General features: G+C 61.5%; 2 protein-coding genes across 5 annotated transcripts; one reads left to right on the top strand and one right to left on the bottom strand.

Moving 5' to 3' along the window:
• TRIT1 (tRNA isopentenyltransferase 1) lies at positions 1 to 14469 on the top strand. 2 transcript variants are annotated; one of them, XM_048326833.1, is made up of 11 exons: positions 1 to 166; positions 5327 to 5467; positions 5880 to 5978; positions 6184 to 6332; positions 7181 to 7323; positions 7571 to 7682; positions 7771 to 7883; positions 8902 to 8979; positions 10496 to 10605; positions 10926 to 11043; positions 13843 to 14469. In XM_048326833.1, exons 1-11 carry the CDS (start codon positions 11 to 13, stop codon positions 13980 to 13982), a joined length of 1359 nt encoding a protein of 452 aa, XP_048182790.1. In that variant the 5' UTR covers positions 1 to 10; the 3' UTR covers positions 13983 to 14469. The 2 variants fall into 2 exon arrangements, with proteins under 2 accessions (XP_048182790.1, XP_048182791.1); XM_048326834.1 differs by lacking the exon at positions 10926 to 11043 and having other exon boundaries at positions 13843 to 13962.
• Positions 14470 to 18617: 4148 nt separating this feature from the next.
• LOC125337293 (CYFIP-related Rac1 interactor A-like) lies at positions 18618 to 26286 on the bottom strand. Of its 3 annotated transcripts, XM_048326838.1 has the most exons (12): positions 26120 to 26286; positions 23417 to 23501; positions 22856 to 22936; positions 20980 to 21101; positions 20798 to 20903; positions 20473 to 20609; positions 20290 to 20367; positions 20051 to 20167; positions 19868 to 19947; positions 19639 to 19765; positions 19342 to 19412; positions 18618 to 19231 (listed from the first exon to the last, which is right to left on the bottom strand). In XM_048326838.1, the coding sequence occupies exons 3-12, from the start codon at positions 22923 to 22925 to the stop codon at positions 19168 to 19170; spliced, it is 972 nt and encodes a 323-aa protein (XP_048182795.1). In that variant the 5' UTR covers positions 22926 to 22936; positions 23417 to 23501; positions 26120 to 26286; the 3' UTR covers positions 18618 to 19167. The 3 variants fall into 3 exon arrangements, with proteins under 3 accessions (XP_048182795.1, XP_048182794.1, XP_048182793.1); XM_048326837.1 differs by lacking the exons at positions 23417 to 23501; positions 26120 to 26286 and adding an exon at positions 21590 to 21669 and having other exon boundaries at positions 22856 to 22941; XM_048326836.1 differs by lacking the exons at positions 22856 to 22936; positions 23417 to 23501; positions 26120 to 26286 and adding an exon at positions 21590 to 22834.
• Between the last annotated feature and the right edge of the window lie 649 nt (positions 26287 to 26935).

Below are 26935 nucleotides of genomic sequence, written 5' to 3'. Positions count from 1 at the left end.
CGGCCGGGCCATGGCGGCTGCGGCCTCGCTGTGCCTGGGCCGGGCCCCGCGGCCGCCGCGGCCGCTCGTGGTGATCCTGGGCGCCACCGGCACCGGGAAATCGGCGCTGGCGCTGCAGCTCGGGCTGCGCCTCGGCGGGGAGATCGTCAGCGCCGACTCCATGCAGGTACGGCCGGCGCCGGGCAGCGGGGAGGCCGCGGCCGGGCCTGGGCCGGGGAGGAGCCGCGCCCGGAGCCCCGGCGGGGCCTGGGGCTGGGCCGGGGTGTTGGGAGGCGGCTCGGCCTGCACCGGGGGCGGCCTGGGCTGCACCGGGAGTGGTCTGACGTGTACCGGAAAAGGTCCGGCCTGTACCGGGGCCTCCTGGGCTGCACCGGGGGCGGCCTGGGCTGCACCGGGGAAAGTCCGGGCTGGGCCTGGAGGGCCACAGGGCCCAGTCGGGTCCTGGAGAAGCTCAGCCCCGGAGGCTCCGGGCCGGTTGCCTCCGGTTCTCCCGGGCCCCGTGTGCGGGTGCCTGTAGGGGAGAGCCCAGGGGATGGATCCTGCCCGCTAAAAGCGCTCCCGGTGTCCCTGTCCCGGTGTCCCTGTCCCGGTGCCCTTGTCCTGTGCCCAGTCCCGGTGCCTATCCCGGTGGGCATTTGTTTGGCTCGTGTGAGCAGTGTCTCTGTGGCCTCCCTCCTGCTCTTGGGGCATGGTGCCCTGTGGGCTGTGAACACGGCGCCACAACCAAAACTGCAGAGTTTGTTCCAAGTGTTTGTTTAAGCCCCCCGCCCCCGTCCCCAATAAATTCACCTTTTGGAATGAAACCAGAGCAAAGGTGTTTTAATTTTAACCCACCGGAAGCTACACCGAGGTGTAAAGGGTTGAGTAAAGGGAGGCAGCAGCTGGAGCTACTTGGTGGTGGGCGACATCCAGGGTGGGATCCTTTGGTATCAGCAAAGGGACACCAAGAGGTTTGGGGAAGAGCATTAAAAATTGTATTTTCTACTTGCCAGTGACAGTGTCTGTGGTCTCATCTCTCACTGCAAGCAGCAGTGTGGAATATATTGGTTGTATGGTTGGGATAAGTCAACGCTGAGGAGGCAAAACTCATTTTTTGGATCTTAATTTTGTTCAGCTACAAGAGCTTTGTCACAGGATGGACATTGCAGCCACCACAACAATAACAATTTTGTTGTTGTTTAGCAAAATATTTTCCTTACTGATCCACACTTTCACTGTTCCCTTCCTGTAGCACCTGAACTTTCCGTGAAGTTTAATGTTAAATATTTTTATTATTCTGTGTAAAAAGGTGTTTTCTGCCAGCAACACCCTTTGTGCTGCTCAGAGATCAATTCCTGCTGTCCTGTGCTCACTTCCCTGTTTCCTGCTCTTGCTGGTCACTGTTTGTCTCCCAGTGAGCTAAATTTAAAGACTCAGTCTGCTGAATTTGGGGCGAGCAATCAGAAGGTAAATTTATGGGATGTTTCCCTTGGGGAAGGAGTGTTCGAGGTCTGAGCTGAACTGAAATCCTGAGAGGGCAAAACGTGAAGCGCGGGAGCTTTGCCCATCTTTAACACCGGGGAAGCAGCTGCTGGCTTGAATGCTGCTGTGGCCACGAGGCTCCTGCGGCACCCCGAGCCCTGCAGGCGCTTTTGTAGCCTCCTGGCACGCCGTGAATCCCCACTGGCGGATGTTTCAGAGCGTGCGTTTCGTGCTCCGCTTGTCCCAGGCCCCACCATGGGAATGCGGGCGCGGGGAGGACCCCGCTGCAGGCGCCCAATGGCATCCGGCCTCGAGTGGCTCTTGTCCTGCTTTCCTTTTAATCTCATTCTAGCGTGACTGTGGAGCCAGCGCCGAGCAGCTCGGCTGCTTTATCCCGTAATGCAGCGTGCCGGCGAGGCGGGGCAGCCCGGCAGCCCCCGGCACGGCCCCCACCACGCTCCGCTGACCCCCCGGTGCCCCCCAGCCGGGGCTGCTTTCTCGCTGGCTTTGTTGCCATGGCATGCTGTGTCTCCCCGTGGCGTGTCGCCCTGCCACGCAGAGCCGGCTCTGCTGTCCTTGCGGGACGCTTGCTGGCGTTTGGAAATCCCATTGCTCGTTCGGGACTGACAGCTGCCAGCGACCGTGTCGCCCTCAGCCCCCTCTGTGCATTCATCGCTGGGCTCTGAGCAGCTCTGACAAATGCTGGCAGTGTTTTGGGCAGCTGCTGGAGCGGGAGCCAGGCTGGGGAAGGGGCTGGGGAGCCCTGAGCCCACCTGTTCCCACACACAGGCATCCCTCTATCCATCTCCAGGGTGTTTTCGTCACGGCTCTGAGTCGCTGTGCTCAAATTACAGACTTAGCTGCTGCCTGCTTGCAGCTCAGGAGCTCTGGTTAATCTGCTGGCCTCTTAATCTTTCTTTTTGTCCTTTCTGTTGGTGTTTGTCATTCCAGTGAGTTTTGTTGAGGAGTAAGGAATCCCTTGGAGAGCCAGGCAGGGTGAAGCCAGTCCTGTTTCTTCATTCCTGGCAGTGAACATGCCGTGATCCCTGTGCCAGCTTGATGAGGGCTCCATCCACTCACGATCCCACTGTCCCTTCTGGGTTTCTCCCTTGGGAGTGGTGATGCAGTTGCTGTAGCACACATTTGTCAGTCAGTGTGTGGAGTCAGGACATCTCCAGAGCCTTTGCTGACGTCGTTGTCAGGGCAGGGATCAAGGCAGGGAGTCAGTCGTGCTCTCCTTGCACCCTCGCTTGGTTTGGGTCCTCCATGTCCCTCTCCAGCTGGGACATCCCTTGGCCCCTGTGAAATCCTGATGTTTTCCTGGCCGTAGTTGGCTTGGATGTGTCTGGGGTCTGTCATGTCGCCTTCTACACTCCTTGCACTCAGGGCGAGGACGGTGCTTTCCCCCCGACAGTGACAAAGTTTGGGATCACGTATAGAACTGGTGGCAGAGCAAAGATTTGGGAGAGCCTGCCCTTCCTGGGCTGCAGATCCTGAGCATCGTGGGTGTTTGTGTGTCTTGCCTCAGTTTCCCCACCTTTTCCAAAGGGGCAGCGCCGACCTTCCAGCCCAGCGCGGGGGCTCAGCGCAGAGGTGGGAGGACGCCGTCAAGGCTAAGCATCTTTAGTGCTGGCTTGTGCTCCCTGTCTCGGTGCCCGGCTGCTCCAGGCTGCCGCTAATCTGTTTTGGGGCCTTAGAAAGCAACAAAGGCTTATCTGAGCCGCTGGCTGAAAATAGAAATGAGTGTCAGGAGGACGTCTCGGTGCGAGGCCCTGCCGACAGCCAGCTGGTGGAAACCTTCTCCGGGCTTTGCTGCCTGTGTGTAAAAGGCTGCCTTTGTTTCCTCCCAGCCCACACACTGACACTGCATTCCTGCCCTTGTTGCTAGATATTCCGGGAGGCTCCCGGTGTTTAATCTCCGGGAGAACCTGGGGATAGCAGCCTGAGCTGTGTATCCTGGCTGTGCCCGTGCAGGGCACTGGGAGCTGCTGGCTGACTCTGAGCCGCCCCTCAGCCCTCTGTGCTCGCTGTGATTTCAGGCAGGCAGTGGGAATTGGAGGAGCTGGAGGGTTGGAAATGGGGAGAGCAGGCACAGAGCCAAAGCTCACTGAATTCAAAGGCTTTCGGTGCGACTGGAGCCCCGTGTTGGACGGAGCTGCCGAGCCCAGGGATCAATAGGCTGCCCACAGCCACGGGGCACCTTGGCAGAGCTGCCTGTGGGCCTGTCCTGCCTGCTCACCATCCCCTGGGGCAGCTGGCTTTCTGCAGGCTTTGGTTGCCCTCCCTCTCCTCTCCTCTTCCTGCCCCCCGGGCCAGCCTTTTGGGATGGGAGCCGGAGCCAGGCCTGGCCCTGCCAGCTCCAAGTGCCAGAGTGAAGCAAGATGGGAGCGGAGCTGGTTCAGCCTCCCCGGCAGCTCTGGCTGCTTGCATGACTGCTCCAGGCAGGGCTCGGGCTTCCCTGCTCCACTAACCTCACCGTCCCTTGCTGCCTCTCGGTGCCTGATGCCCGTGGGTCACCTCTGTGTCACCTTGTCCTTCTGTCTGGGACCAGGGGAGCAGTGGGTGGAGGCCATGCTGCAGCCGGAGGCTTGGCAGCTCCTCGGAGGGGATTAAGGGGAAATTCATTTCTTGAAGCCTGGCTGAGGTGGTTTCTGGGGGAGGGAATGGAGGAGGAAATGAGTACAGCCATTTCCAGTCCTTTTTCCCATCATTCTGGTTTATCCCATGCTGGGAGACTTCTCTTAAGCAGGAAGGCTCTGAGAACTAAACACATCCTTCCAAAGCACCTCTTTTGCCACAAAGCTGGACAGAGAGGCTTTATGTGCCCCACTGTGAGCTGCCAGCTGAGGAGGATTGTGTTTGCCTGTGGTGGGGAGCAGGATGAGGAGCTCTCCTCTCTTCTCCTGGCTGGAATCTGCTCTCATTGGGAAGGGCTCTGCTGATGGAACACCAGGCTGAGGCAGCTCCAGCCCTTGCAGCGCCTGGATCTGCGGGCTGGGCTGTGGCTGGTGCTTCACACAGCCTGGAGGGTGGATTTGGGGCCTCTGCTGGGATCCAGGTTGCCTTGGCTCTTTCCCAGGAATGCTACTGAGGGTTTGGTTTGGGTGGCTTTTCTCCCTGCTCTGCTCTCAGCTGAGGGCCAGCATCTCTCAGCAGCGCTCTCCCAGGCTGTGTATCCCAAACTTGAGAATGAAGGCATGTGAGATGCTGCTGATTGTGCTCAGCAGTGGCTCCTGGTACCTTGGCCAGGACAGTGCCTCATTCCCCTGGCATGGCTGAATCCATGAGAGCAGGCAGTGCGTCAGCTGTGCATGAGCTGAGACTGTTTGTGTGTGTTCAGGAGGCTCCATGGAGTTGTGAGTTGCATCCACAGACATCTCTGGGTGCTGCAGGAAGCAGCGATCCTTGTTCCCACACGAGGCTCCGCGCTGTGCTGGAAACGTTTGGAGAACAGCACACCTGAGCTTTGAGGAGGTAGCAGCTTGGAGGCCCTCATTTGGGAGCTCTGTGCTGGGCTGGTGACACTGCCCAGGCTCTGCCTCTGCTCTCTGATCGCTCAATCAGCCCTCCCACCCCTAATTACAGGGTTCTATCAAACCAGGAAAGCAGTCACGAGCGGTTGGACTCAACGGTTCATCTCCTGTGGGCAGGAACAAACACCAGAGAGAGGCGGCCTGGCCTTGGCAGGAGCAGGTGTTGGCTGGGTTCCTGCTGCCCTGCCTGAACGTGGCACGTGCCCCTGCTGTGCCCCTGCCTGCTCCAGAAACCAGCAGGGGCTGGGAGGGGTGGCTGGGCCAGGCTGCCTGTGGGGGAAGCAGCAGTGGTGAGTGCACAGAGGTGAAGGATGGGCTCTTCTCTTCCCCAGGTGTACAAGGGCTTGGACATCATCACCAACAAGGTTTCCCCGCAGGAGCAGCGTCTCTGCAGACACCACATGATCAGCTTTGTGGATCCCCTTGTTTCCAACTACACCGTGGTGGATTTCAGGGACAAAGCCGTGCCTCTGATATCCTTTCGTGCTGCAGCCTGCCTGGCTGAGCAGCAATGGGCTTCCCCCCTCCCTGGCCAGAGGGAGCAATGTTTGGGCTCTCCACATCCCAGCTAACTCTGGTTTTTCAGAGGATTCTGCTGGTGAGAGGGGATTGGGGCTTCTTTTACCCAGCTAATGCTCGGGACAGCCCAGGGAAGGTCTCTGCTGGCTTTTGCCCTCCCTGCAGTCTTGGGAGTTTTCCTGAGTTTTGATGGTGGCTGGCAGAGGTGACAGAGGATAATGAGAGATGAGGGACACCTCTAACCCTGTCCTGCAGCCTCACTGGTTCCCTGGGGCTGGGAGAGTGGGATCTGAGCCCCAGGCTGCTGCTCCCCACAGCCCTCCCCCCCTGCTCTGCACCTCTGCATACACTCCTTGACTCTGGCACATTGAAGATATCTTTGCCCGGGACAAGATCCCCATTGTTGTGGGAGGAACTAATTACTACATCGAGTCCCTGCTCTGGAAGGTCCTTATCAACACCAAGGTACTGTGGGGGGCTGTGAATCCCTTTGGGAAAGGGTGAATCCCGTGTTTAGGGCAGACTCCCTGCAACTGGGCATGGTGCTGTCCCCACTAGAGTGGGGCAAGGAGAACCTAAAGCCCCTCCTTCACCCCGTGGCTCTGGGGGATCTTGTTGCTTACACTGGCCTGGCACAGGGTTTGGTTCAGGGCTGTCCTGTGCCCCTCAGGAGAAGCCCAGCACTGCCCCCAGGCCAGCCAGCGACAGGAAAGTGGAGCTGGAGCAGCTGGACAGTGCTGAGCTCCACCAGCGCCTGAGCCAGGTGGACCCGGAGATGGCGGCCAAGCTGCACCCCCACGACAAGCGCAAAGTGGCCAGGTGAGCTCGGTGTGCCAGGGGCAGGAGGTGCCAGGGTGCAGCACCCCTTTCCCAGGGAGTTGTGTGCCTGGGAGCATGGCAGGATGGGCGCTCCCACCCCAGCTGGCTGCTCCTGGGTTCTTAGCCAGTGCTCGGAGCGCTGGCACCAGGGACTCCCTGGGATCTGAGCCCTTTGGCCACGCAGCCCCAGCCTGAGCTGCCTTTGGGGTCCTGGGCTGTGCTCTGGGGCTGCTCCCACTCCGTGCCCCAGCAGCAGCAGGGTTTGTCTGGAGCTATTTAAAGCGCAAGCTGCCCTGCTGGCTGAGTAACATAGCTGAGCTCTGTGGGAACAGCACAGCAGCAAGACCAGGCTTGCTGCTCCGGCCCAGCCGAGCCCTGGCCCCGGGGAGCAGAGCACCGCCCACCCCATTCACACGGTGCAGGGGGATGGAGGGTTGGGCACCAGCACAGCTCCTGCACCTCCCTCCCTGCCTGGGCTGGGCTGGGCTGGGCTGGTGGTGAAGCTCCACGGCAGCATCGCAGCGCTGGTCCCTTCCCTGCAGCCCTGCCTGGCTGGAAAGGGCAGGGCTGGAGCCAGATCCCTGTCCCCTGCAGGGCTTGTCCCGGTGCCAGGCAGGAGCGGGTGGCTGTGCTCTGGGCTCCTCGGGTGCCAGCACTGCACCCCCAGGACCTGGGTGTGCGCGGATGCCGGGCACGGGAGGGGGCTGGGACCTGCCCTCCCCCCACATGAGAGGGTTGGATCTCGGCGAGTGTCTGCGGTTCCCTGTGCTGGAGCCCCCGGGGCTGCTGGGGCAGTGGGAAAGCTCCTTCTCACCCAGCCTCTGAGCTCTGCGTGTCTCTGCTTCCAGGAGCCTCCAAGTGTTTGAAGAGACAGGGATCCCCCACAGTGAAATCTTGCACCAGCAGCAGGAGGAGGAAGGTGGGGGGCCCTTAGGTGGGCCCCTGAAATACCCACATTCCTGCATCTTGTGGCTCCACGCAGACCAGGCAGGTGAGAGCGGGCTCCTGGCTGGCTGAGGAAGGGCTGATCCCTGCTCCTGCCCCAGCCTCCTCCCTGGAGAAGGCAGCAATTCCTCTGGCATCAGTGGGTGTGACAGAGAACTCCCCTGACCTGCCGGGCTCTGCCTTCCTCAGGTGGAGCAGCAGCCTGGCAGTGCTGACTCATGTCCTGGCAGGCTGTGCAGCCCCCCGAGGGCACAGCTCCCCGCGGCTCAGCGTGTCCTGCTCTCCTCCTGCAGCTCTGGATGCCCGGCTGGAGCAGAGGGTGGATGACATGGTGGCTGCAGGGCTGCTGGAGGAGCTGCGGGACTTCCACCGCCGCTACAACCAGGAGAAGGTGGCAGAGAACCGGTGGGTGAGCAGCCAGATCCTCTCTGCTCCTCCCTCTGAGGTCTCCCACTGTTCCCCAGGAGACGGCTGTGACCCTTTGGTTCTCCAGGCAGGATTACCAGCATGGAATCTTCCAGTCCATTGGCTTCAAGGAATTCCATGAGTACCTCATCAGTGAAGGGAATTGCTCACCGGAGACCAGTGCCCTGCTGCTGGAAAAAGGTGGGAGGAGCACCCTGTGTGCCCCACACAGCTCCAGGTGACACCACGAGGTGGTCTAAACCAAGGTCACAGCCCCAACTGCACCTTTCTCTCTGCATTTCCCACTTCTGCCAACCCAGAGGGGCAGGGGCTCCTTTTCCAGTGCTTGGAGAGCATCTCTGAGCACAGCCAGAGCAGCCACTCCCTCTCCTCAGGGCTCGTGTCAAGATGTACAGGGCACTGCGTGGCTTGGGATCTGGAGCAGGTCCACCTGGGTGATGGGATCCCAGCTGGGGTGTGAATGCTGTGGAGAGCAGGGCTGGAAAGGAGTAATGAAGCAGAACTCAGCATTTCAGCAGCCCTGTGGTGACAAGGAATGTGGGGATCAGTCAGCAGGGATGCACCCTTTGGTGATGGTGTGTTCCGTTCTGGAATGTCTGGGCTGATGTTGGAGGGGAGCTGCTCTCAGCACAGGAGGGCCCAGGCAAAGTCCATCTGTGCCAAGGAGGGTTCAGTGTGGAGGTGGAGACTGAAGAAACCACAGAAATGATAAAAGGCTTGAAAACAAGTCTGATGCAGAAGGAGCTTGTTGTGTCTGCTCAGGAGATGATTAGGAGGGATTTGATAAGCCTGGTGCTAAATATTGAGCAGTTGTACAGTGGAAAATCATCCTCTGATGGGTGGAGTGAGCAGTCCTGGGCTCCATTTGTGCAGAGAATTGGGCATTATGAGAGCAACAGGTTACCTGCTAAAAGCTTCAGGGTGGAGGGTTTGGGGTCTTTCCAGCCACTCTTTATTCAGGGATATTTGGGGTACCTTGTCCAGCCTTCCCACGCTGCCACTGCCCCTCCACTGTGTGTCAGGGCTCAGCCTCTCCTCAGTGCAGGCACAGACCCCCAGACTGACAGGAGGAATAATTCTCATGGTGCCACCCAGCACAAAATCCTCTCTTGTGTGACTTCTCTCCCCTGGAGCCAACAGCCTCTTCTCACTGACCTTTGGGGTTTTTCTTCTTTTGTTCAATCCCTCTGTTCCAAAGGGATCCAGGCCCTCAAGCAGGTGACCAAGAGATACGCCCGGAGGCAGAACAAATGGGTCCGGAACCGCTTCCTGAAACGTGAGTCCTCTGTTCCCACCTCTCCTCATCCCCCACTCCAGCTCCAGAGGGGGACACTGGTGCTTTGGGACAGCCAGTGTTTGGGAGTCTGCTCTCAGCCAGACCTCTCCAGGAGCCACCCAGTGTCCCCATCCACCCACGAGGCTCTTCCCCATTCTGTCCCACTGGTTTGGGTTGCAGAGCAGATGTCCTGCCCCTCCTGAGATGTGTCCTGCCCACAGCCTCTCATCCCAGACACTCAGGAGCCAGCTGCTGCTCCCCTGTGCCCCTGTACCCCATCCCCTCCCAGCAGCAGTACCCTCAGGAGGGATAAAATCCCAGGCAGAGGCTCAGCTCCGTGTCGGGCACCGCTAGATGATGATGGTCACGGCATCCCCGCAGCTCATCCTGCCAAATGCTCCTGAGGGGCTCAGGGAGGGGGTCCCCACGCACCCACACATGCTCCTGGCAGGGAGAAAAGCCCATTTGACAGCTGCCCTCCAGATCAGGAGCAGGAGCCCCGTGGCTGCTCCGAGCCCGGGCCGTGCTCTCTGCGGTGGCAGGGAGCCAGCAGGACTTCCCCATCCCAGCCCCAGCCTTGGAGCAGGGCCAGCAGCAGCAGCTGGGAGCCGGGCACTTGTTGAAAGGTGCTCAGTAGGGGCAAAACAACAATAAAATAAATAATAAAAAAAGGAAAAAGAAAAAAAAGAGAAGGCAGGGAGAAACTCGAGTCAAAAGAAGATGGACTTTGAAGGAGGTGCAGGAGGTTTCCCGGAGCCATGTGCTGGGTGGCTCGGCTCACCTTTCTGGTGGCAGGTGTGCTTCAGATGGGCCTGTCAGGGGCTTGTTTGTGGGCACAGCAATAAAACCAGCACCTGCTGGGGACTGGCACGTGGAGCCTTTGATGGCTTTGTCTGGGCAGGGACAGCCAGGTGCCCACAGAGGGCAGGTGAGCCGTGGCGAGCAGCCAGGTCACCCAGGGAGCAGGTGCTCTCTGATGGCAGCTGTTTCACCCTGTCCAGGCTGCAGGCATTGGGCCAGGGGAGGCCAGAGGGGTGGCTGTGAACCTGTCCCTTGTCATTAGTAAAGCATCTCCTGCTGCCAGCAACCAGGAGCATCAGCCCCTGCACAATCCATTCCACGTCTGAGTGGGAATCTGCAGGCTCAGATCCCTCATCCAGGCCCCGTGCCTGCATCTCCTTGTCAGCCTGGTGTGGTGGCTCTGTGCCTGGATCCAGCTCTTTCATCCCCTCAGCCTCCTGTGGACCAGGCCTGGGGTGAGGTGGTTGTTGTTGTGATGGGCTGTTGGCATGCTCAGATTCCAGAACACTCTCCTGAAGGCAGCCAGCTGTGAAGATGCTTCCTTGAGTCCTGCGGTGTTCCTGCTGCTTGCAGGAGAGAATTTTGGCTCTGGAGAGCCTGGTGCTGTTGGCTTCTGAATGCTGATAGGAAAAAGCAGATCCCTCTGCTCCCCCTGGGTGCTGGGAGGGGGTGCTGGGTGTTTTTGGTGCTGACCTGCCTCCTTGTGTTTCTGTAGGTCCTGGGCCCAACGTGCCCCCAGTTTATGGCTTGGAGGTGTCTGATCTCCAGCGGTGGGAGGAGGATGTGCTGAAACCTGCGCTGGAGATCGTGGAGAGCTTCATCCAGGTACTGGGGAGCCGGGGTTAACACAGGAGCAGTCACTGACTTCTCTGTGGTCTCCAGGCCCCCTCATTTGGCACACAGTCTCTCCCTTGAGCAGGGCTGGCTGTTCACATGCCCAGCCTTGGCATTTCCTTGCCAGTAGAAGGAGTTTCTTGTCTCAGCTGAACATTTTTCCCAGTGCCCAGTGCTGCACTTGGTAAAACTCCGGTGTCTGCCTTGCCAACCTCAGTGTCTGAGTCCGGCAAGTTCCCATCTATGAAAGTGAACACAGACAGGCAAATTCTCGTGTCAGAGACCAATTTGAGGCATTATTTGATCTCCAGGGCCGTGAGCCCCCAGCAGAGCCCCTGAGGATGGAGCACGACGAGAACGAGAACAAGCGGAGCCATCGCGTGTGTGAGCTCTGTGACAGACTCATCATCGGGGACAGGGAGTGGGCAGGTAGGGCCCAGACAGGGGACAGGGGGGCACCTGGGGGGGCTGTGGAGGGATGGAGCAGCTCCCAGATGACCCCCAGCTCGTGATCCTGGCCTTTCAAGGATTGTTTGCAGCCGTTTGCAGGAGCTGTGCCACAGGAACCATCTGTCAGGAATTCCCCCCTTCCCCCGGGCTTCTCCCCCCCTGTCCCAGCACCCAGTAAACACAGAGAGCATCACACCAGGGATCTAAATGTGGCATCAAGCTCAGAGCTGCTGTGTTTAGTCAGGGCTCTTGGTCCTTTACAATGCTGTGGATGCTTCCTCAAAAAGCACGGATCAGATCTCTCCTAAAATTCTGTTGTGTGAATGAAAGTTTCTTCATGTTTTTAATAGTTCAGTTTTGCTCCAATATTTCCTATTTGTGTGTGGATTTTTTTTCTTTTCAAACTATTCCTAGCTGTAATAGTAACAGAAAGGGATTTTCTATTTTCAATAGACTTACTTTAAAAGAGCTCAGCTGGAATCAGATTAAGTCAGTGAATTTATCTGTGCTGGGAGCCTCATGCTGAGAGCCAGAAACAAAAAGTCGTGGAGAAACTGGCTGCAGAAATGAAACTGGTAAATCTCCACGTGTTGCCCAAATTCAGGATGTGCAGGGTCATGGTTTAACCCCAGCTGCATCTGAGCCCCCCACAGCCACTCGCCCTCTCTCTGTCTCTGGGAGAGAGAACTGCAAGGGTAAAAGTGAGAAAACTCAGGGGCTGAGTTAAATGGGGAAGGCAAAGCAAAACAAGGAATTAATTCACTGCTTGCCATGGTTGGGCAGTGCTCGGCCATCCCCAGGAAAGCTGGGCTCCATCACATCTAACATGACTTTGGGAAGACAAACTCCATCGTTCCAATGTCCGCCCCTTTCCTCTTTCTTCCCCTCAGGAAGTGTGAGCCGTGTGGTGTGGGATATCCCTGGGGTAAGCTGGGGTCAGCTCTCCCAGCTGTGTCCCCTCCAACCTCCCTGTGCACCCTCAGCCCCCTCTGTGTTGCTGTGAGGAGCAGAAAAGGCCTTGACGCCGTTCCAGGACTCCTCAGCAATAACAAAACATCTCCGAGTTATCAACCCTGTGCTCAGCACGAATCCAAACACAGCCCCAGACCAGCTCCTGTGAGGGAAATCAGCCCTGCCCCAGCCAAAACCAGCATATGCAGACACAATGCAAAGATAAATTTCCCAGCTCGTTGGGTTTGAGGGAGTTGCTTATTCCTTCCTGAGCCGGGGAAGTGCTGAAAGCAAAGCCGGGAGCTGGCTCTGAGTAGGAGGCTCCTTGCAGTGAGATCAGTTAAGTGCAGTTGTTATTTTAGCCGGTCTCAGCTGCCTCAGAAGGTGCTTGGAAGGAGCTCTGCTTGTCCAGAACCGAAAGCTGTCGGGGTCCCTGTCATCCTTTAGGTCCAGTAAATTCTGTGACTGAGCGGGAGCTCCTCGAGGTTCCCCCCAAACCCCACAGCTGCAGCTCCAGGTCCTTAGGGATGTCACCCCAGATACCAATCGATGCTGACAATGCCTCCCTCAGCCAGGACCAGCTGTTACTCTCTGTATCCAGCAGAACTGGGCTCGGATCCCCAGATGGTGGGAGAAAAATGCTCCAAATCCTGGCTGTTACTTCTGCTTGCAGAATGGAAAAGGAGGGCGAGAACAGCCGTGGGAGCTGGGTGGATCTGCACTCTGGTCTGTTTTCTTAGGTCAGGTGGCAGATAGTTTCGGGAACTGCTTCCCAGTGCCCTGCTGGCTCTGGGGGATTTTAAAATTTTACCTGGTTTTACAATTTATATGGACTTAAAGAGCACAACTCCCCAGATGGCAGCAGCAATTGGCGCTTCCTCAGCCACTGCAGCTTTGGTGTTGCTTGTGACAAATTGCAGGAGGTGAGGCTTTATCTGAGGCTGAGGGTGACCCTCCAGCATTGTGATAAAGCAGCAGCTTTGCATGTGATTTCATCCTTTGGCAGAAAAAAGGATGGCTGGAAAACACCCGAGGGCCTTGATTCAGCCAGCACATAGCCTCGTTTAATTAAGGCCCTGCTTGAAAAGTTTGTGCTTTAATTGCTGCTCTGATCTCTTGGAAATGGCAAAACCGCCCCACCAAGGTGGTCAGACAAAGCCTCCCCTGAGATAAAACCGCTGATAAGGAGGTTTGGCTGTCCTTAAGGATGTGATTTCACAGAGAAATGCAGCTCCTGCTGCTCCAAGCTGAATCCCTGGGATTACCCCTCTGTTCCCATCTGACTCCTGCTGCAGTGCTTTCCTGGCTGGGGCATTGCCCTGGAGTTATTCAGAAGTTTAATTACGCTCCAGGCTCTTCCCTGGCTGCCCTGTAGGATGCACAGGGTATTCCCAGTGCTGTGGTGCAGGAATCCAGTCCTACAAATGATCCTGGCAGCGCTCCATGGGGAGCAGGGAATTGCACAACCTCGCCTGCAGCCTGCAAAGTGCCACCTCTTTGGAAACTTTCCCTCCTCCTGGGAGAGCTTGGGAGCAGACTGGTTGGAAGTGACAACCTGAAATCTTCAGCATATGCAGAACCAGGATTTTTCCTTCTCTTAGTCCTTCCTGAGGAGGTTTGGGAGCTTTGTCCCCTTCTGAGCCCTGATAGTTTGGCCTGCAAGCGTGCAGAGGAACAGCCAGGGCAGGGTTGGGGAGTTCACTCTTCTTTGGTAGTGAACTGTGTGGGAGGCTGGGGAAGGGAGGGTGCTCTGCCCTGCGTGGGGGGATCGGCCGTTCCCTCCTCCAGATTCCACAGATCAAACGCTCTGTTTGCCTCTTCCTCCAGCTCACACTCGGTCCAAATCCCACCTGCACCACCTGAAGAAGAGGAGGAAGCTGGAGGCGTCCGGCCATGCCGGAGGGACCATCAGGGACAGTGGGGACGCAGAGACCTCGGACAAGGATGGCAGCCTGCCTTTGCCCTAGGCCTGGAGAAGGGAGCAGCTGTGCATCCACCTGCATGGAGAGGAAGCTCCTTAGTCCTGGGCAGCCTTGAACCAAGGAGCCGAGTCGTTTTTTTTCGGGATGAGGCAGGTGTGTGACGACAAAGGCTGTCGGCTGCGTCGGATCCTCTTCAGATCCTCTTCATGTGGCCTCATCCCGCTGCGTTCCCATGCTCCCCCAGCCCTGCCTGGAGAGGGCTGGGCCCCGGGGCAAGGCTGCTGACAGCGTCCTCCCATGCAAAGTGTGAATTCCTGCCAGAGATGCATCCTTGGAATGGCTGAGCTGCTGGTATGTGGTTGTGTGGATCTCAGAGACAGAAATACCCCGACTCCTCCGGCTTGGCTGGGAGTGCAGCTCCGGAGCCGAGCGAGCTCTGGCTGCCTTTATTGTGGAGAGGATATTTTTTTTTTGTTCTTTTATATGCAAATAAAGTTGCAGGATTATTGTGGGTTCCCCTCCCTGTTAACAAGCGCCGTTTCCTTGCTCTCTGATTCCACCTGGCCCCGGTTCCCTGCTCTGGGCACAGGGCAGGAGATCCAGGTCTGGTTCCTTCTCCCAGTCACCTTTTCCACAGCTCCTGAGGGAGCTGAGCAGATGTTCCCAGCGTGGTGGGGGCAGGGAGCCCTGTGCACACAGCAGGTGCAGGAGGAGCTGGCACCTGTTAAACAGGAACTTGGGAATGATCTCATCGAGTTTGCAACAGATGAGCCTGTCCTAGTTAAGGCAGAATTCCCAGGGGGTTACACTGTGGTTTGGCACTGGGAACCGGCCCTGAATTTGAATCCAAGCTACTGAGCAGTAAATTCCTGGTGCCCACCAGGCAGTTGGTGTCCCGGTGTTCCTGGGGGATGCGAGTGCCATTTGTGCCTGGAATGGTGCTCTGGTGAAACCAGGACAGCCTTTGCAGGGCCTTGGGGATTCTCCTGGCAAATGCAAACCTTGGGAGGGTTTGGGGTTGGTAGAGCACAAGTTTTCCCTCGTGCTGCACCATGTGGCAAGAGCCAGGCCTCATCCTGCCAGGGAAGGGCTGCGTGGGTGGATTTGCCGGCGCGGGCTCTGGAGATTCCTGCTTTGGTGGGGATTAGATTAAACCTCCAGTTTGTGTTCCTGGGCACGGAATTATTCCTGCAGCGCTCCGTGGGGCGGCTCCTCGGGCCATGTGATGGGGTGTGGGAGCTCGGACTGCAGGGAACGTGCAGGGAAGAGCTGGGAATTTGGCACTGGGCAGAGCTGGGCACTGGCTTTGGAATGCTGGGCACTGTGGTTGTGTTGCTGGGTCTGTGCAATGCCAGCTGAGCCCTCTTCTCCAGCCCAGACTTGTTTGCCATCTGTGCTGACTCAACCCATGGATGTGGGCTCAGCCCAGTGCTGGAGCATGCGGCCATGAGGTCATGGCATGGAATTGTGTTCTCCCAGCCTGGATGGACGAGGTGTGAGCTGGGAATGAAGCCCCGTTCACCACCCGTGTGCTGAGCTGGGTTGTGACAGAGCTCTGAGATGTTGAGTCATCTCCCCCAGGCCAGGCCAGGATCGATGGGAAGGAGGGCTGGGATTATCTGCTCTGGCTCCTGAGTGCAGTCAGATGTCCACAGTGTTAGAAATGGATTAAATATCCTTAATCGGTTTAATATGAACTTTGTTATCCCCTCGGATACATGTTGTTCCTCCTCCACAGTAGCCTGTTCTCTTCAGGAGCCTGCTCAGCATGGGCTGTGCTGAGCAGGGAGGGGCAGGGGCTCCCAGGCCTTTTCCCCCTTGGTTTGAGGGCAGCGGCTCCCAGGTGGACAGGGTGTGCCACACTTCTTTGTCCCTGCAGGGGGAAGGAGGATGCACGCCCTGATCCTGCCAGCACCACAACACAGGTGAGTTTTCCTCCTTGGAGAGAGGTGGGGCTGTCACTATGGCACGAAGTTTATTTAAGCAGAGCCAGGGCAGCATCTCTGCCGTGGGTTGCTCTCCGAGGGAGGTTACTGTCCTTGGTGTGTTGGATCTCTGCTGTCTGAAGGTCTCCAGCAGGGACTGGGATCGAGCTCCTGGCAGGGTCACACCAGTTCCTGGTGCTGGCACAACTCCTCCTCCTCCTCCTGCTGCTCTGGGCCCTGCAGAAGGGACAAACAATGCAGGAATCGCTCGCCAGTCCCAGCCAGGGCTCGCTGAGAAAGTTGTTGTGGTCTCAGGTTTCAGGCTGCTGTCGGTGCCGGGAGGTTTGGGGATGGGGAATGGCACTTGGCTCCATCTGCCCTCCGCTAATCCCCAGACAAACGCGGCTCTTCCATCTGTGCAGCCGGAGCCGCCGAGCCCATCACACCAGCCACTTAATCTAAATGGCTTTGGCCAAAGATAAGGTCATTAATTACACTGGGATTAGAAAACAGTCCAGGCCCGGCGTGGCTTGGCTCGCCATCAATTAAAGTCCTCGGCACCTTGGTGTGGCTGAGCATCGAGCCGAGAGCCTGAGCTGGAGGAGCACCGTGTGCTTGCGGACAGGGCACCATCCCAGGGGCACTGCCTGTCCCTCGCTCGGACACTGGCATTTTGACATGGTGCTCCTGCCCCAGGCTGCTGGCAAGGCTGGTACCGGGCAGAGCAGAGGTGGACCCAGGGGTCCCCCTGGCACCGTGGCAGCCCAAATCCTCGTGGCCAGCAGTGAGAGGTGCGGGGGCAGCACCTCCTCATCTGCATCCCATTGGTGGCTCCAGCAGCCCCTGCCAGGGCTCCACTCCGAGCTGCCTCTGACTTGCTGCCCACAGGGGTGGCCGCTGTCCCCAGGGCTCTGAGCTCAGATGTGTCTGTGATGATCGAGGACTCGCACTTCCCTTTCAGTTCCCTTTTCTCACCCTGTTCTGGCTCTAAACTGCTCCGATGTGCCCATCCCACAGGAAATGTCTCATCCCTGCAGTGCTGCTCTTTGCCAGGGTCGGATGTGCCACCTACTCTGCCCGGAGAGGTGCCGTGTTGGGGACACTCAGGGCTGGGATGTGGCACAAATTTGGCCTCATTCCTCCCTTCACATGCAAGGGGCACCACGGGGGGGGACCTTATGGGCTCTGTGCCAGGACCCGACCGGCACTGGGACACTGGGACACAGCTGCCACCTCTCCCAGCACCGGTGACCAGCTGGTGTCTGTGCCCGTGCTCACTGGTGGCTTTAAAGGATCCGGCTGTCCCTTGACTCCTGTTGGCGGTCCCGGCTGGTGACGCTGTCCTGGCTCTTCCCAGCCCAGTTCCCACACTGCAGGGACACTCTTCGGACGGGCCAGGGACCATCTGGGGAACGGTGTCACCTGGGGACATCGGCTCCTGCAGACACGCAGCAGCTGCAACCGCCGCACTGAGCCGTGGCCTGGCCTCAGCCTCAGCTCCCAGGTGGGATCCTTGTGCTGTGGAGCACCGGTGGGACTTAACGGGGCCCTCGGGGTCCATTTGGGCTCAGCAGAGCTGGGTGGGTCAAAGGAACTAACGGGGAAACTGAGGCACGGCTGGGGCGTGAAGCGGCGTGGGAGCAGGGCAGGATGTTGGGGAGCCTGTGGCCCAGCCGAGGCCTTGGCAGCGTTTCAGATGGCTGTGGCAAAGTCAAACGTTGCAAGAGCCTAAAAATAAAAGGAGCTGTTGGCTGGGGTTGTGCAAGAGCACGTCCCTGTCCCACCCCGCGCGGGAGTTCGGTGAATTTGGCGGCAAACCCGGCCGTGCCCGGCTGGATCCTGGCACCGGGCCCAGGAAATGCCAGTTTCCAAAGGGCTGGGGGCTGTCCCCCCCTCTTTGTCCCCTCCCTGTGCAGCCCTGTGGCTGGGGAGGGGCTCCACGAACGCATGGGGACATGGGGGCTGCAGGTGGGTGGGATGGGTGACCCCATGGTGGCACCCTGAGGAATTCCAGAGGGGTCCAGAGCTCGGGGGGGCTGTGGGGACCCTGCCCATGTGCCCCCCCAGCGCACAGAGGGGGAAGAGGGGAAACTGAGGCAGACTCTGCCAGAGTCACCTTGCACGGGGCTCTGCATCCGTGGTGTCACCCATGGGGTGCCCGTTGCCCCCCCAGGACATGCAGGGCAGAGGGGGGGTCAGCGGTGCCCGTGTGCCAGGCGGGAAAGGCGGCGGGAAGGAGGGGGCTGGCAGGACACCAAACCCCCAGGGGCCCTGTGCCACACGGTGAGGACGGTCCTGGGGGTCCCCTCGGCGGTGACACAGCCCCAGCCAAGGGGCTCTGCCCTGCGGGGGTCTCCCTCAGCTCGGGGGGGCTGTGGGGGGGGGGGGTGCGGGGCCGAGTGGGTGCCCCCAGGGTTGGCTTGGCACGGGTGGGGCCAGCGTGGCTGCGCTGTCGCGGTGTCACAGGGCCATCTGCCGGCAAAGGCTCCGGCCCGTGGCAGCCAGCCACAGCCTCTAGCAGCCGCCCAGTCCTCCCAGTCTGCAGCTGCCGGGGCACTGGGGAAGGAAGCGGCCCTTGCTGGGCAGACTCGGGGCACCCTGGGGGCCACCCTGGGCTGTTGTCCCTCCCGGTCACTGTGGGAGGTGGGATTTGTCCCACAGGGTGTCACGGAGAGGGACCACGCTCCCTGGGGGGGGTTCGGTGGGTGCCTCCAGCGGGATGGGATACGACAGAGACGGCTCCGCTCCGGCCACGAACAGATTAAATGTCATTTTATTTCACACCCAAAAAAAAATGTAGAAAAGAAGAGGTGAGTGTGGATTTAATTGCTCATATTAAAAATCTACCAGGTGAGACTGAGCCGTTTCCTCCAGAGTCAGTGCAGATCCACAGGGATTCTTCCTCCTTCTCCTCCTCTTTCTCCTCCTCCTCCTCCGCTCGGGGACCAGGATGGGGACAGGGGCACCACCTGCCCCCTCCCCAAGGTGCCCCCGTGCCATGGGCACCCTGCTGCCAGCCCCATCAGCACATCCCTTTGCCCGGGTCTCTCCTGCCCGGCCCCAGCCCCCCCGGGCACGGAGTCTCCACGGTGCCATCCGCGCCTCGTGTCCAGGAGCGGGTGCTGGTTTGGGGGTGGGAAGGGGGGGGCAGGAGCTCGTGGCAGGGGTGGCCAGGGGGCCGTTCCGATTCGCTTTCGGTATTTCCGTGTGTTCCTCGTTGTCCCTTTTCCCTCGGTACAAAATGAGCTGTATGGTCATGGGCGTCGGTGACACGGTGACGAGCGGCTCCGGCGGCCGCCCCGCGCTCACTGCAGCAGGGCCCGGATCTGTTTGGACGTGGTGTCATCGTTGAGGTGCCGAGTGGTGTACCTGGACGGGGAGGAGACACAGGTCACAGCCCCCGACTCGCTCTGCTGTCACCCCGCAGCGCTGCCGGGGGGACGCCACGTCCCCGCTGTGTCCCCAAGCCCCCGTCTCACCTCAGAGCGTTCAGGAGCCCCTCGGTGCTGGTTGAGGGTTGGTCTTTCAAGACTTTGATGCAGCCTTTCATCTGATGGAGGCAGAGAGAGGGGCTGTGAGGTCCCAGATGGGCCACAGGGGGCTGTGGCCCTTCCTCCCCATCCTCTTCCTCGCTGCTCAGGGGGATGAGCTCCCCCCTGGAGCAGCTCAGAGACATCCCCATGGGGTCAATCCAGGGAGGGGGACCCCGGGGATCACAGCTACTGCGACGAGCGGGACGGCTGTGACCCCACAGCTGTGACCCCAAGAGCACTCACATCGATCTTGGAGGTCTTGGCGAAGGCCCCCACGGGGTGGACGTGGTCGTAGAGGATGATGACACCGACCATCACCCTCATGCAGAAGAGCAGGGTCTCGGTGTTGGTGAAGCGGCTCCGGTACTCCCTGTGCCAGGAGAGAGGCTGGCTGAGCCTGGGGGAAGGGGTGGGGTGGCAGAGGGACCCCAGCACCGAGATGTCCCCCCAAACCCCAGTGTGGGGTACTCACGGGGTCTCCAGCATCACCCTGCACACACAGGCCATGGTGCTCAGGCAGTCAGTCGTGTCCTCGATCGGGAGGGTCTTGTTCTGAAACCCAACAGTTCCCGGCTGCTGTTTCCACCCCCAGCCCCCTGCATGGTGGCTGGAGGGGGCTTCGCCCCGCCCTGAGGGTCCCCCCAGCCTCCCTCACCTCTGAAACGAACTTGGTGGTGGCATTGCTGAGCGTTTTGAGCATGGGGGTGGCCTCAGCATAGAAGAGGGACATCCTGTTGGCCATCTCGTTGTTCACCTCGCTCTCTGCGTCCAGCTGGGGCAGGGGGGAGGGTGATGGGGGTCACTGGGGTGGCTGAACCCCCCCGGAGCCATCCCAGCCTTGTGAATCCCTGGAGGAGGCCACCCCTGGTCGGGAGGCCAGCAGAGTCCTCTCACCTGCAGGTTGTTGATGCGATTCCGGCTGATGGTCCGTCTGTAGTAGCTGAAGTCGTTCTGGATGGCGGGGTTGGTCATCTGGGGGGGGGACACACCAGGCTTAGGGGTCCCAAGGGACTCTGCTGGCTCACAGGGTCCCGGTGTGGGGACCCCCCCTCGCTCTCGCCCCGCGCAGGGAGGCACCTTGAGCTCATCGAAGCTGAGGGTGAAGTGCAGGATCTCGGCGAACTGCTTGGCCAGGGCCTGCTCCCGCTCCAGGTGCTGGGTCGGGGCGTAGGGGGGGCTCGTGAGGGCCTCCAGCAGGCTCCGCAGGGCGTTCTCTGGGGACAGAGCACTCCTGGTCCCCCTCCGCACCTCCCCACCCCCCGAGGGGAAACTGAGGCACGGCTGAGCATCCCGAGCTGCGCGCACACTCCACGGCCGGGACTCCCGCAGCCGGTCCCGTTCCTGCCTGCCGGGAGGGATGCGGGATGCACAGCGGGGAATGCAAGGGAGGTCAGGCGCTCACCCAGCCGCAGGGAGAACTCGTAGAAGCGTTTCAGCTTGGCGACCAGGGGGCAGACGGCGCTCCAGGCGCGCTCCTGCAGCCGCAGGTCCCCGGGGTTTTGGATGGCCTGGGAGGGGAGAGCGCCAGCGGTTGCCCCAAGCCACGGTGGGTGCGCGGGCAGCGGGCGCCGGGGCTGCACCCACCTCTCGGATCTCCTGCCCGGCGCCCGTGTAGGACTGCAGCTCGGCCAGGATGGTCTGTGCCTCCTCCAGCACGGCGTTCACCTGGTTCCACACCGCCGTCTCGGCCTCCGTCGGCTGCGCATCTGCAGGGCAGCGCCCCGGGGAGAGAAACCCGGAGGGCTCTGAGCGGGGCCCGGGGCGGCGAGAGCCAGAGCGGGGTGCCAGCACCCCATCCCACGGCTCCCCCGCCGGCCCGCAGCCCTTCCTGGCGGGGTTCTCCCCCTGATCCGTTCTCCTTGCCCGAGCTCAAGTCAAGCCGTGGAGTGGGGGGGCAGGTGGGGGTGAGTCCTGGCTGCCCTGTGCCCGCCGTCCTGCTCACCACGAGGGGTCCCCGAGCAGCCCTCGGCCCCAAGAGGCTGCGAAGTGCCCCGGGGGAGAGGTGCGGAGCGACAGCCCCCGGCCATGGGTCTGGCCCCCCTCCCCGGGGACGCCCCCGGATGGCAAAGGTGGGAGAGGACGTCTGGGATGGGCGCGATGCGATGGGCGACGGGGACAAGAACTCAAAATGGTGTGGATGTGGAACTCAGGATAAGTACGAAACGGAAAACGGAAAATAAAAATCCCATCTCACTTTCAAAGTCAAGGAAAAAATTAGGGCCTTGGTCAAGTTCGTTATAAGTCAACACTTTTAGAAGGTTCCCCATGTGAAACCTGCAAGAGAAGAAACAAGAGGAAAAAAGCATGATGGTGAGGTGGAGCCCGGGGAAGAGGTGCTGGGCTGCGGGCAGCGGCGGCGGCCGGAGCCCCGTCCTCCCCCCGCTGCTCCCCGGGGGCTCGGGGGGCTCCGGGGGTGACCCCGCGGCTGCTCCCGGCCCCGGGTGCAGCCTCTTCCCCCCCGATGGTGATGAGCGCTGGCGGATGGGGTGATGGAGAGGGAGGAGCGAAGGGAGGAGAAGCCGCCGGGAAGTCCCTGGAGTCCCTGGAGCCTTGGCTACAGCCATCCCCCTCCTCTAGTGCAGAGCCAGCCCCGAAACGGGGGGTCCTGGGGAGCCCCCAGACCTTGTGCCAGGGGGCTGGAGGCAGGAAAAGTTTGTGCTGCCTTGAAGGAGCCAGGAGGAGCAGGAAAGTCCCTCGCCGTGGGAGGGGGTGGCTGCGCGACCCCAGCCCTGGGTATTTTGGGGGGTGCCGGAGCCAGAGGTGCTGTGGGGAGCTGTGCACGGCCTGTCCCAGCTGGGGATGGAACTGGGGCCAGAGCTGGGGCGAGCAGACGCCGCTGCGCTGTTGCCACCCTCCTCGCTCTTGCCCTGAGCTGCGCTCTGAGCTGGAGCCCCGGGGCTGTGCCCGGTCTGGCATCCTGCCACAGTGGCCACCGTCTCCTGTACCCCTCCGTGTCCAGCCTGGGGGGCCGGGAGCTGTCCTTTCCTGTCCGCCGGCCCAGATCCACGGGAAGCTGAGGCAGGTCCCTGCTCCCCATCACTCGCTGCAGGCTGCGGCCACCGCACCGACCTTCCCAGCAGCGCAGGTGGCACGGAGCATCCCCTCCTCCTTTCCCAGCCTCCAAGGCTGTCCCTGTGCTGGCGGTGTCACGGGACATGCCACACGGCCACCAGTGCCACCAGCTAACAGCAGCGGGCGTGTGCCTGAGGTGGTCCCGGGCCGGGTCCTGCTGCATCCTGCATCCCACCACTCAGCCAGGGTGTCCGCCCCACTCTTTGAGGGATGGGGGATCTCCTGGGGTCCCGCTCCCCCGCCCCACTTTGCAGACTTTTTCAGGGCCCCGAGGCACCTGGGGACACGGGGCTGCTCGGGGACATTGTGCCTGTCCCCATCCTCTGGACAGCAGCCGCGGTGGCAGCCCTGGCGCCCTCCCCACGCCCACCCTGCTCATGGGACTTACTTTCAAAATCCAGGAAAAAATGAGGACAGTTTTCTAAATCTTTGCCCAATACCTTTATCAGGTTGCCCATGGCCAGCAGACCTGAGCGAGAGAAACAGAACACAGTGGAACAGCACCGGTGCCACCGGCCGGACACCCCCGAGCCCCCGAGTGCCACCAGCGCGGCACCTCCCTGTGCCCACCCCGATCCCTCCTGGCTGGGCACGCGGCTGTGAGCATCGCCTGGAATGTGACAGCTCTCCCAGCACTTCTGCCAGTTCCAGAGGTGGGGAGGGAAGCGGGGTGTGGTCCTGGGAGCCTTGTGCTCCATGGGGCACCCCTGGCCATGCTGCCACCCCTGAGACACCCCAGTTCCCCCACGCTGGCACCCCCAAGGGAGGGGGGGCTGCCCCGGGTGACCCCCATGGGGTCATGGCATTCCCCTGGGTTATGGGGCTGGGCATCCCCCACGGACAGGGGAAGACCCCAAATGGGAATTGTGCCCCACAGAGCCGGTTTGGGGGTCTGGTGCCCGTGCCAGAGCATCCCACCCACCCCACGGCCATGGCCTCAGGTCCTTACCTCAGTGCCTGGTGTGGCAGTGGTGGCTACGGCAGGAGCAGGGGCTGTGCCACCCGCCTGGGTCACTTCATGGGCTGGCGGGGACCTGCGGGCAGGAGGGCGAGAGGGTCAGGGCACCCCACTGGGCACCTCCCTGCCCTGGGGACCCACCGGTGGGTGACTAGGGGGGTAAGCACGGTGGGACACTGGATCTTCCCCCCCCATCTCATGCTGCCACCGGCCTTCCCCTTATTTACCTCGGTTATTGTTTTATTGCCACCGGGAGCTCCCCAGGCATCGGGCTGAGCATCCCCGTCCCTCTTCACCCCTTGTGGGACCTGCCAGCAGCTCGGGGACAACCCCAGAGTGGAGCCATCTGTCCCCATCTCTCCTTGGAGAGGCCAAGATCCCCAGGGATGACTTTCCCAGCTCCACTGGTTGGGTTTGCTCTCTGTTGTGAAGATCCCTTTATGCCACTGAGGAGCCACAACCCAAATCCTGCAGGCAACAGGATGCTCCCCCAGTTCCCTGCATCCCACCTTTCCTACAGGGATGTGGGGGGGGTCGGGATTGGCCCCATGGTGTCAGCAGGCTCCGGGAAGCAGCCGCGGGACTCAGCAGGTTGTAATTAAGCGCTTGGGTTTAATTAATGAGGCTGGGGGAGAGGGAGAGCTGAAGCAGCAGGGGGAGGGATGGGGCGGCCTCGTGCCTGGAATGGGGCTGGTCCCCCCCAGCCCCGTGCTCCCCACTCAGCCCCGGCGCAGACCCTTGGCATCAACAGTGATGGCTCTGCCTTCCTCCTCCTCCTCCTCCTCCTCCTCCTCCCAGGCCCAGTGAGTGGTGGCTTTACACTGGGGCTGCACCAGTGCTGAAATGCAGCTGGTTTTGGGGTAACTGGGGTACCCCAAATACACCCAGAGCTGCTCTGGCGCAGTGACCCCGAGGTTCATCCTGCTGAGTGCTGGGATGTTTTGGAAGGGAGCTGGGGGGTCCCTGGGGTGCTGGGGCAGTCAGCGGGGTGGGAGGTTGGCACCTGCTCTGCTCTGGCACTGGCACACAGGCTGTGACCAGCGTGCGGGCATCCTGGTGCCCGCGCCACCGTTGTCCTTGACGGGCAGCTCGGGGCTGGGATTTGTCACTGCTGAACTCTGCCCGTGCCCAGGGAAGGGGCACGGATGGGTCCCCAGGGTGAGGACACCCCAGGGTGACTCCAGAGCCGTGGCACAGGGGTTCGGTGCCAGACGGGGGTTTGGGGATTGCTGCAGCCCCCTCTGGGCTGGGCATGGTGGCTCTGCTTGGGGTTCAGCCCCAGTTTTGCGCCGTTTCCTTGGTCCCAAGTGCTCAAACCCCGCGGTGGCACTTGCCCGGGGGGCCGCGGCACGGCTTCCCAGGGAGGCTGTGGGGAAGGGCGAGGGGCTCCCTCCAGTGCGGGCTGCCCGCTGCTGAACCGGGGGAATTGTGCGCCCTAAATCCGCTGGGAGAGACACCCCCAAACCGGGAGCGCTCACAGAGGAACGTGCTGCCACAGGAGGGCTGGGAACAGCCGGCTCGCTGTCCCCAGCCACACCCGAGATGTCCCCGGCTTCTGTCCCTGCCTGCGGTGGCCTCGTTGCACCCCAGCCCTTCTCCAGAGCCTGCCCCTCTCCCCGCACCGTCGCCTCCCCCTGGTCCCTCCGAGCATCCTGCCCCATGGAGACCCCACGGCGGGTGTCACCTCCACGGGGACAACCCAGCCGATGGGGTGAACCCCCACTCCTGCTCCAAGCAGAGCCCAACCCTGCATCCAGGAGCACCCCTCTCCCGAGCCGGCAGTGCCCGGGCTGGCCGCACCGGAGTGGCAGCGATGCCCCCGGCTCAGGCCACGCGGTGTCACCGTTTTGGGGCTGTGCCCCTTCGCTGCCGGCGCAGCATCGCCGTGGGCACCGCAGCCTGGTGCAGCGCCGCAGCCGCGGCCAGGGGCTGCCTGCCCCTTCCCCCTGACCTGGCCCCGCTCCCCGCAGCCCCCCGCCCGCTGGGTGCCCTCCGGGTGCCCGCCGGGTGCCCCCCGCCGCCGCCGAGCCCCCTCTGCCGCTGCCCCCCGCCCATGGCCGCGCCGGCACCGCCGCAGCCGCCGCAGGGTCGGGCGCGCGGTGCCTGAAGGATTTTCCATGGTGGAGGGGGGGGGACGACAGCTTATCCCGGGAATTGGGGTGCCGGGGCCACATCCCACCCCAGGATCAGCCGGGGCAGGGTGGAGTTGGGGCTTCTCAGCGCGGTGACCCCCCCCTTCCCCCCGGTCTGGGGAGCTGCCTGGCCGGAGGGATGTGGGAGCCTCCCTCCATGGGGCTGAACCCCCCGAGCGGGGCCGGCGGGGTGCGGGGGGCTCCCCTGTGCCTGGCTGCGGCTGCGGCTGCGGCTGAGGCTGAGCAGCCGGATTTACCGCAGGGCTGCCGGGAGCCGAGCCGCAGCACCCCGCCGGCGCGGGCGGGCACCCACCCGTGCGCCCGCACCCACCCGGGGCACCGCGGGGCTGCAGCAGCAGCCCCAGGCGGGGCGAACCCACCCCATCGCCCACCCCATCGCCCACCCCACCGCCCCCCAGCCCTGCCGAGCAGCGGGCTGGGGGTGCAAAGCGGCAAGAGGGGCGCTGCTGGCGGGGTCCCCGGGGGGGCACAGCCAGCCCCTCGCCCTGCTCGCAGGCCTGGTGGCAGCCCTGTCCCCGTGCCCGCGGCGGCCCGCGCTCACCGTGGCGCTGGGAGCCCGCGGCGTGGGCAGGCGGTGGCGGCGGCCGGGCGTCTGCGGATGCTGGCGAGCGCGGGGTGTCGGGGACGAGCCGCCCGCCGTGTGCGTGAGCCGCCCTGCGCCAGCTGCCGAATGCACCACAAAGACCACCATAGCCCCCCGGCCCCCCCCACGCCACTGGTGACGGTGACGTCTCAAGTGTGAGGGAGACGGGGATGCTTAACCCCCTGCGTGCCGGCCGGCAAAGCTCTGCGGCCTGGCGGGGACAGGGGTCCGGCTGCTGCCTGGGTTTGGGGGACACGGGGACATCGAGACGGTCCCCCCACCCCTGCATCAGAGTCAGCCCCAGCTCGAGCAGGGGGAGGGAAAACCCAGATATTCCTTTGCTCCTGCCCCAGCCCGTGGGTGGCACCGCTTCCCCCGGTCCCCTCTCCGGGGAGGGGGACGAGCACCGACCCCAGCTGGTGCCACCGCAGCGAGGACAAACCAGACCCACGTGCCGGGACCCCTGTTTTGGGCAGGCAGCACCCTCTGTCCCCATCAGCTCCGGCACGACGGGGGCCAGGACGGGTTTGGATGGCACGAACCAGCACAGAGCTGTTCCCGCGGGGGTGATGTGGGAGGAAGGGAACCCCGAAATCGGGCTATTTCTGCTTTTCTACCCTGACTCCCCCCTTTTCCCAGGGCATCACAGTGGGGACATCAAGAGGGATCCCCAGTGCTAGGACCACCCCAGGTCCAGCTCGCCCAGTGGCACCCAGAGGTGTCCCTCAGGGACATGGGGTAGGTGACAACAGCTCCTCTCTCCTTTTCAGGGGC

The sequence above is a fragment of the Corvus hawaiiensis genome, chromosome 23 (genome assembly GCF_020740725.1).
Source record: "Corvus hawaiiensis isolate bCorHaw1 chromosome 23, bCorHaw1.pri.cur, whole genome shotgun sequence".
NCBI classification, from domain to species: domain Eukaryota; kingdom Metazoa; phylum Chordata; class Aves; order Passeriformes; family Corvidae; genus Corvus; species Corvus hawaiiensis.
The sequence above is the reverse complement of the archived record's forward strand: the minus strand, read 5'-3'. Positions and strand labels throughout refer to the sequence as shown.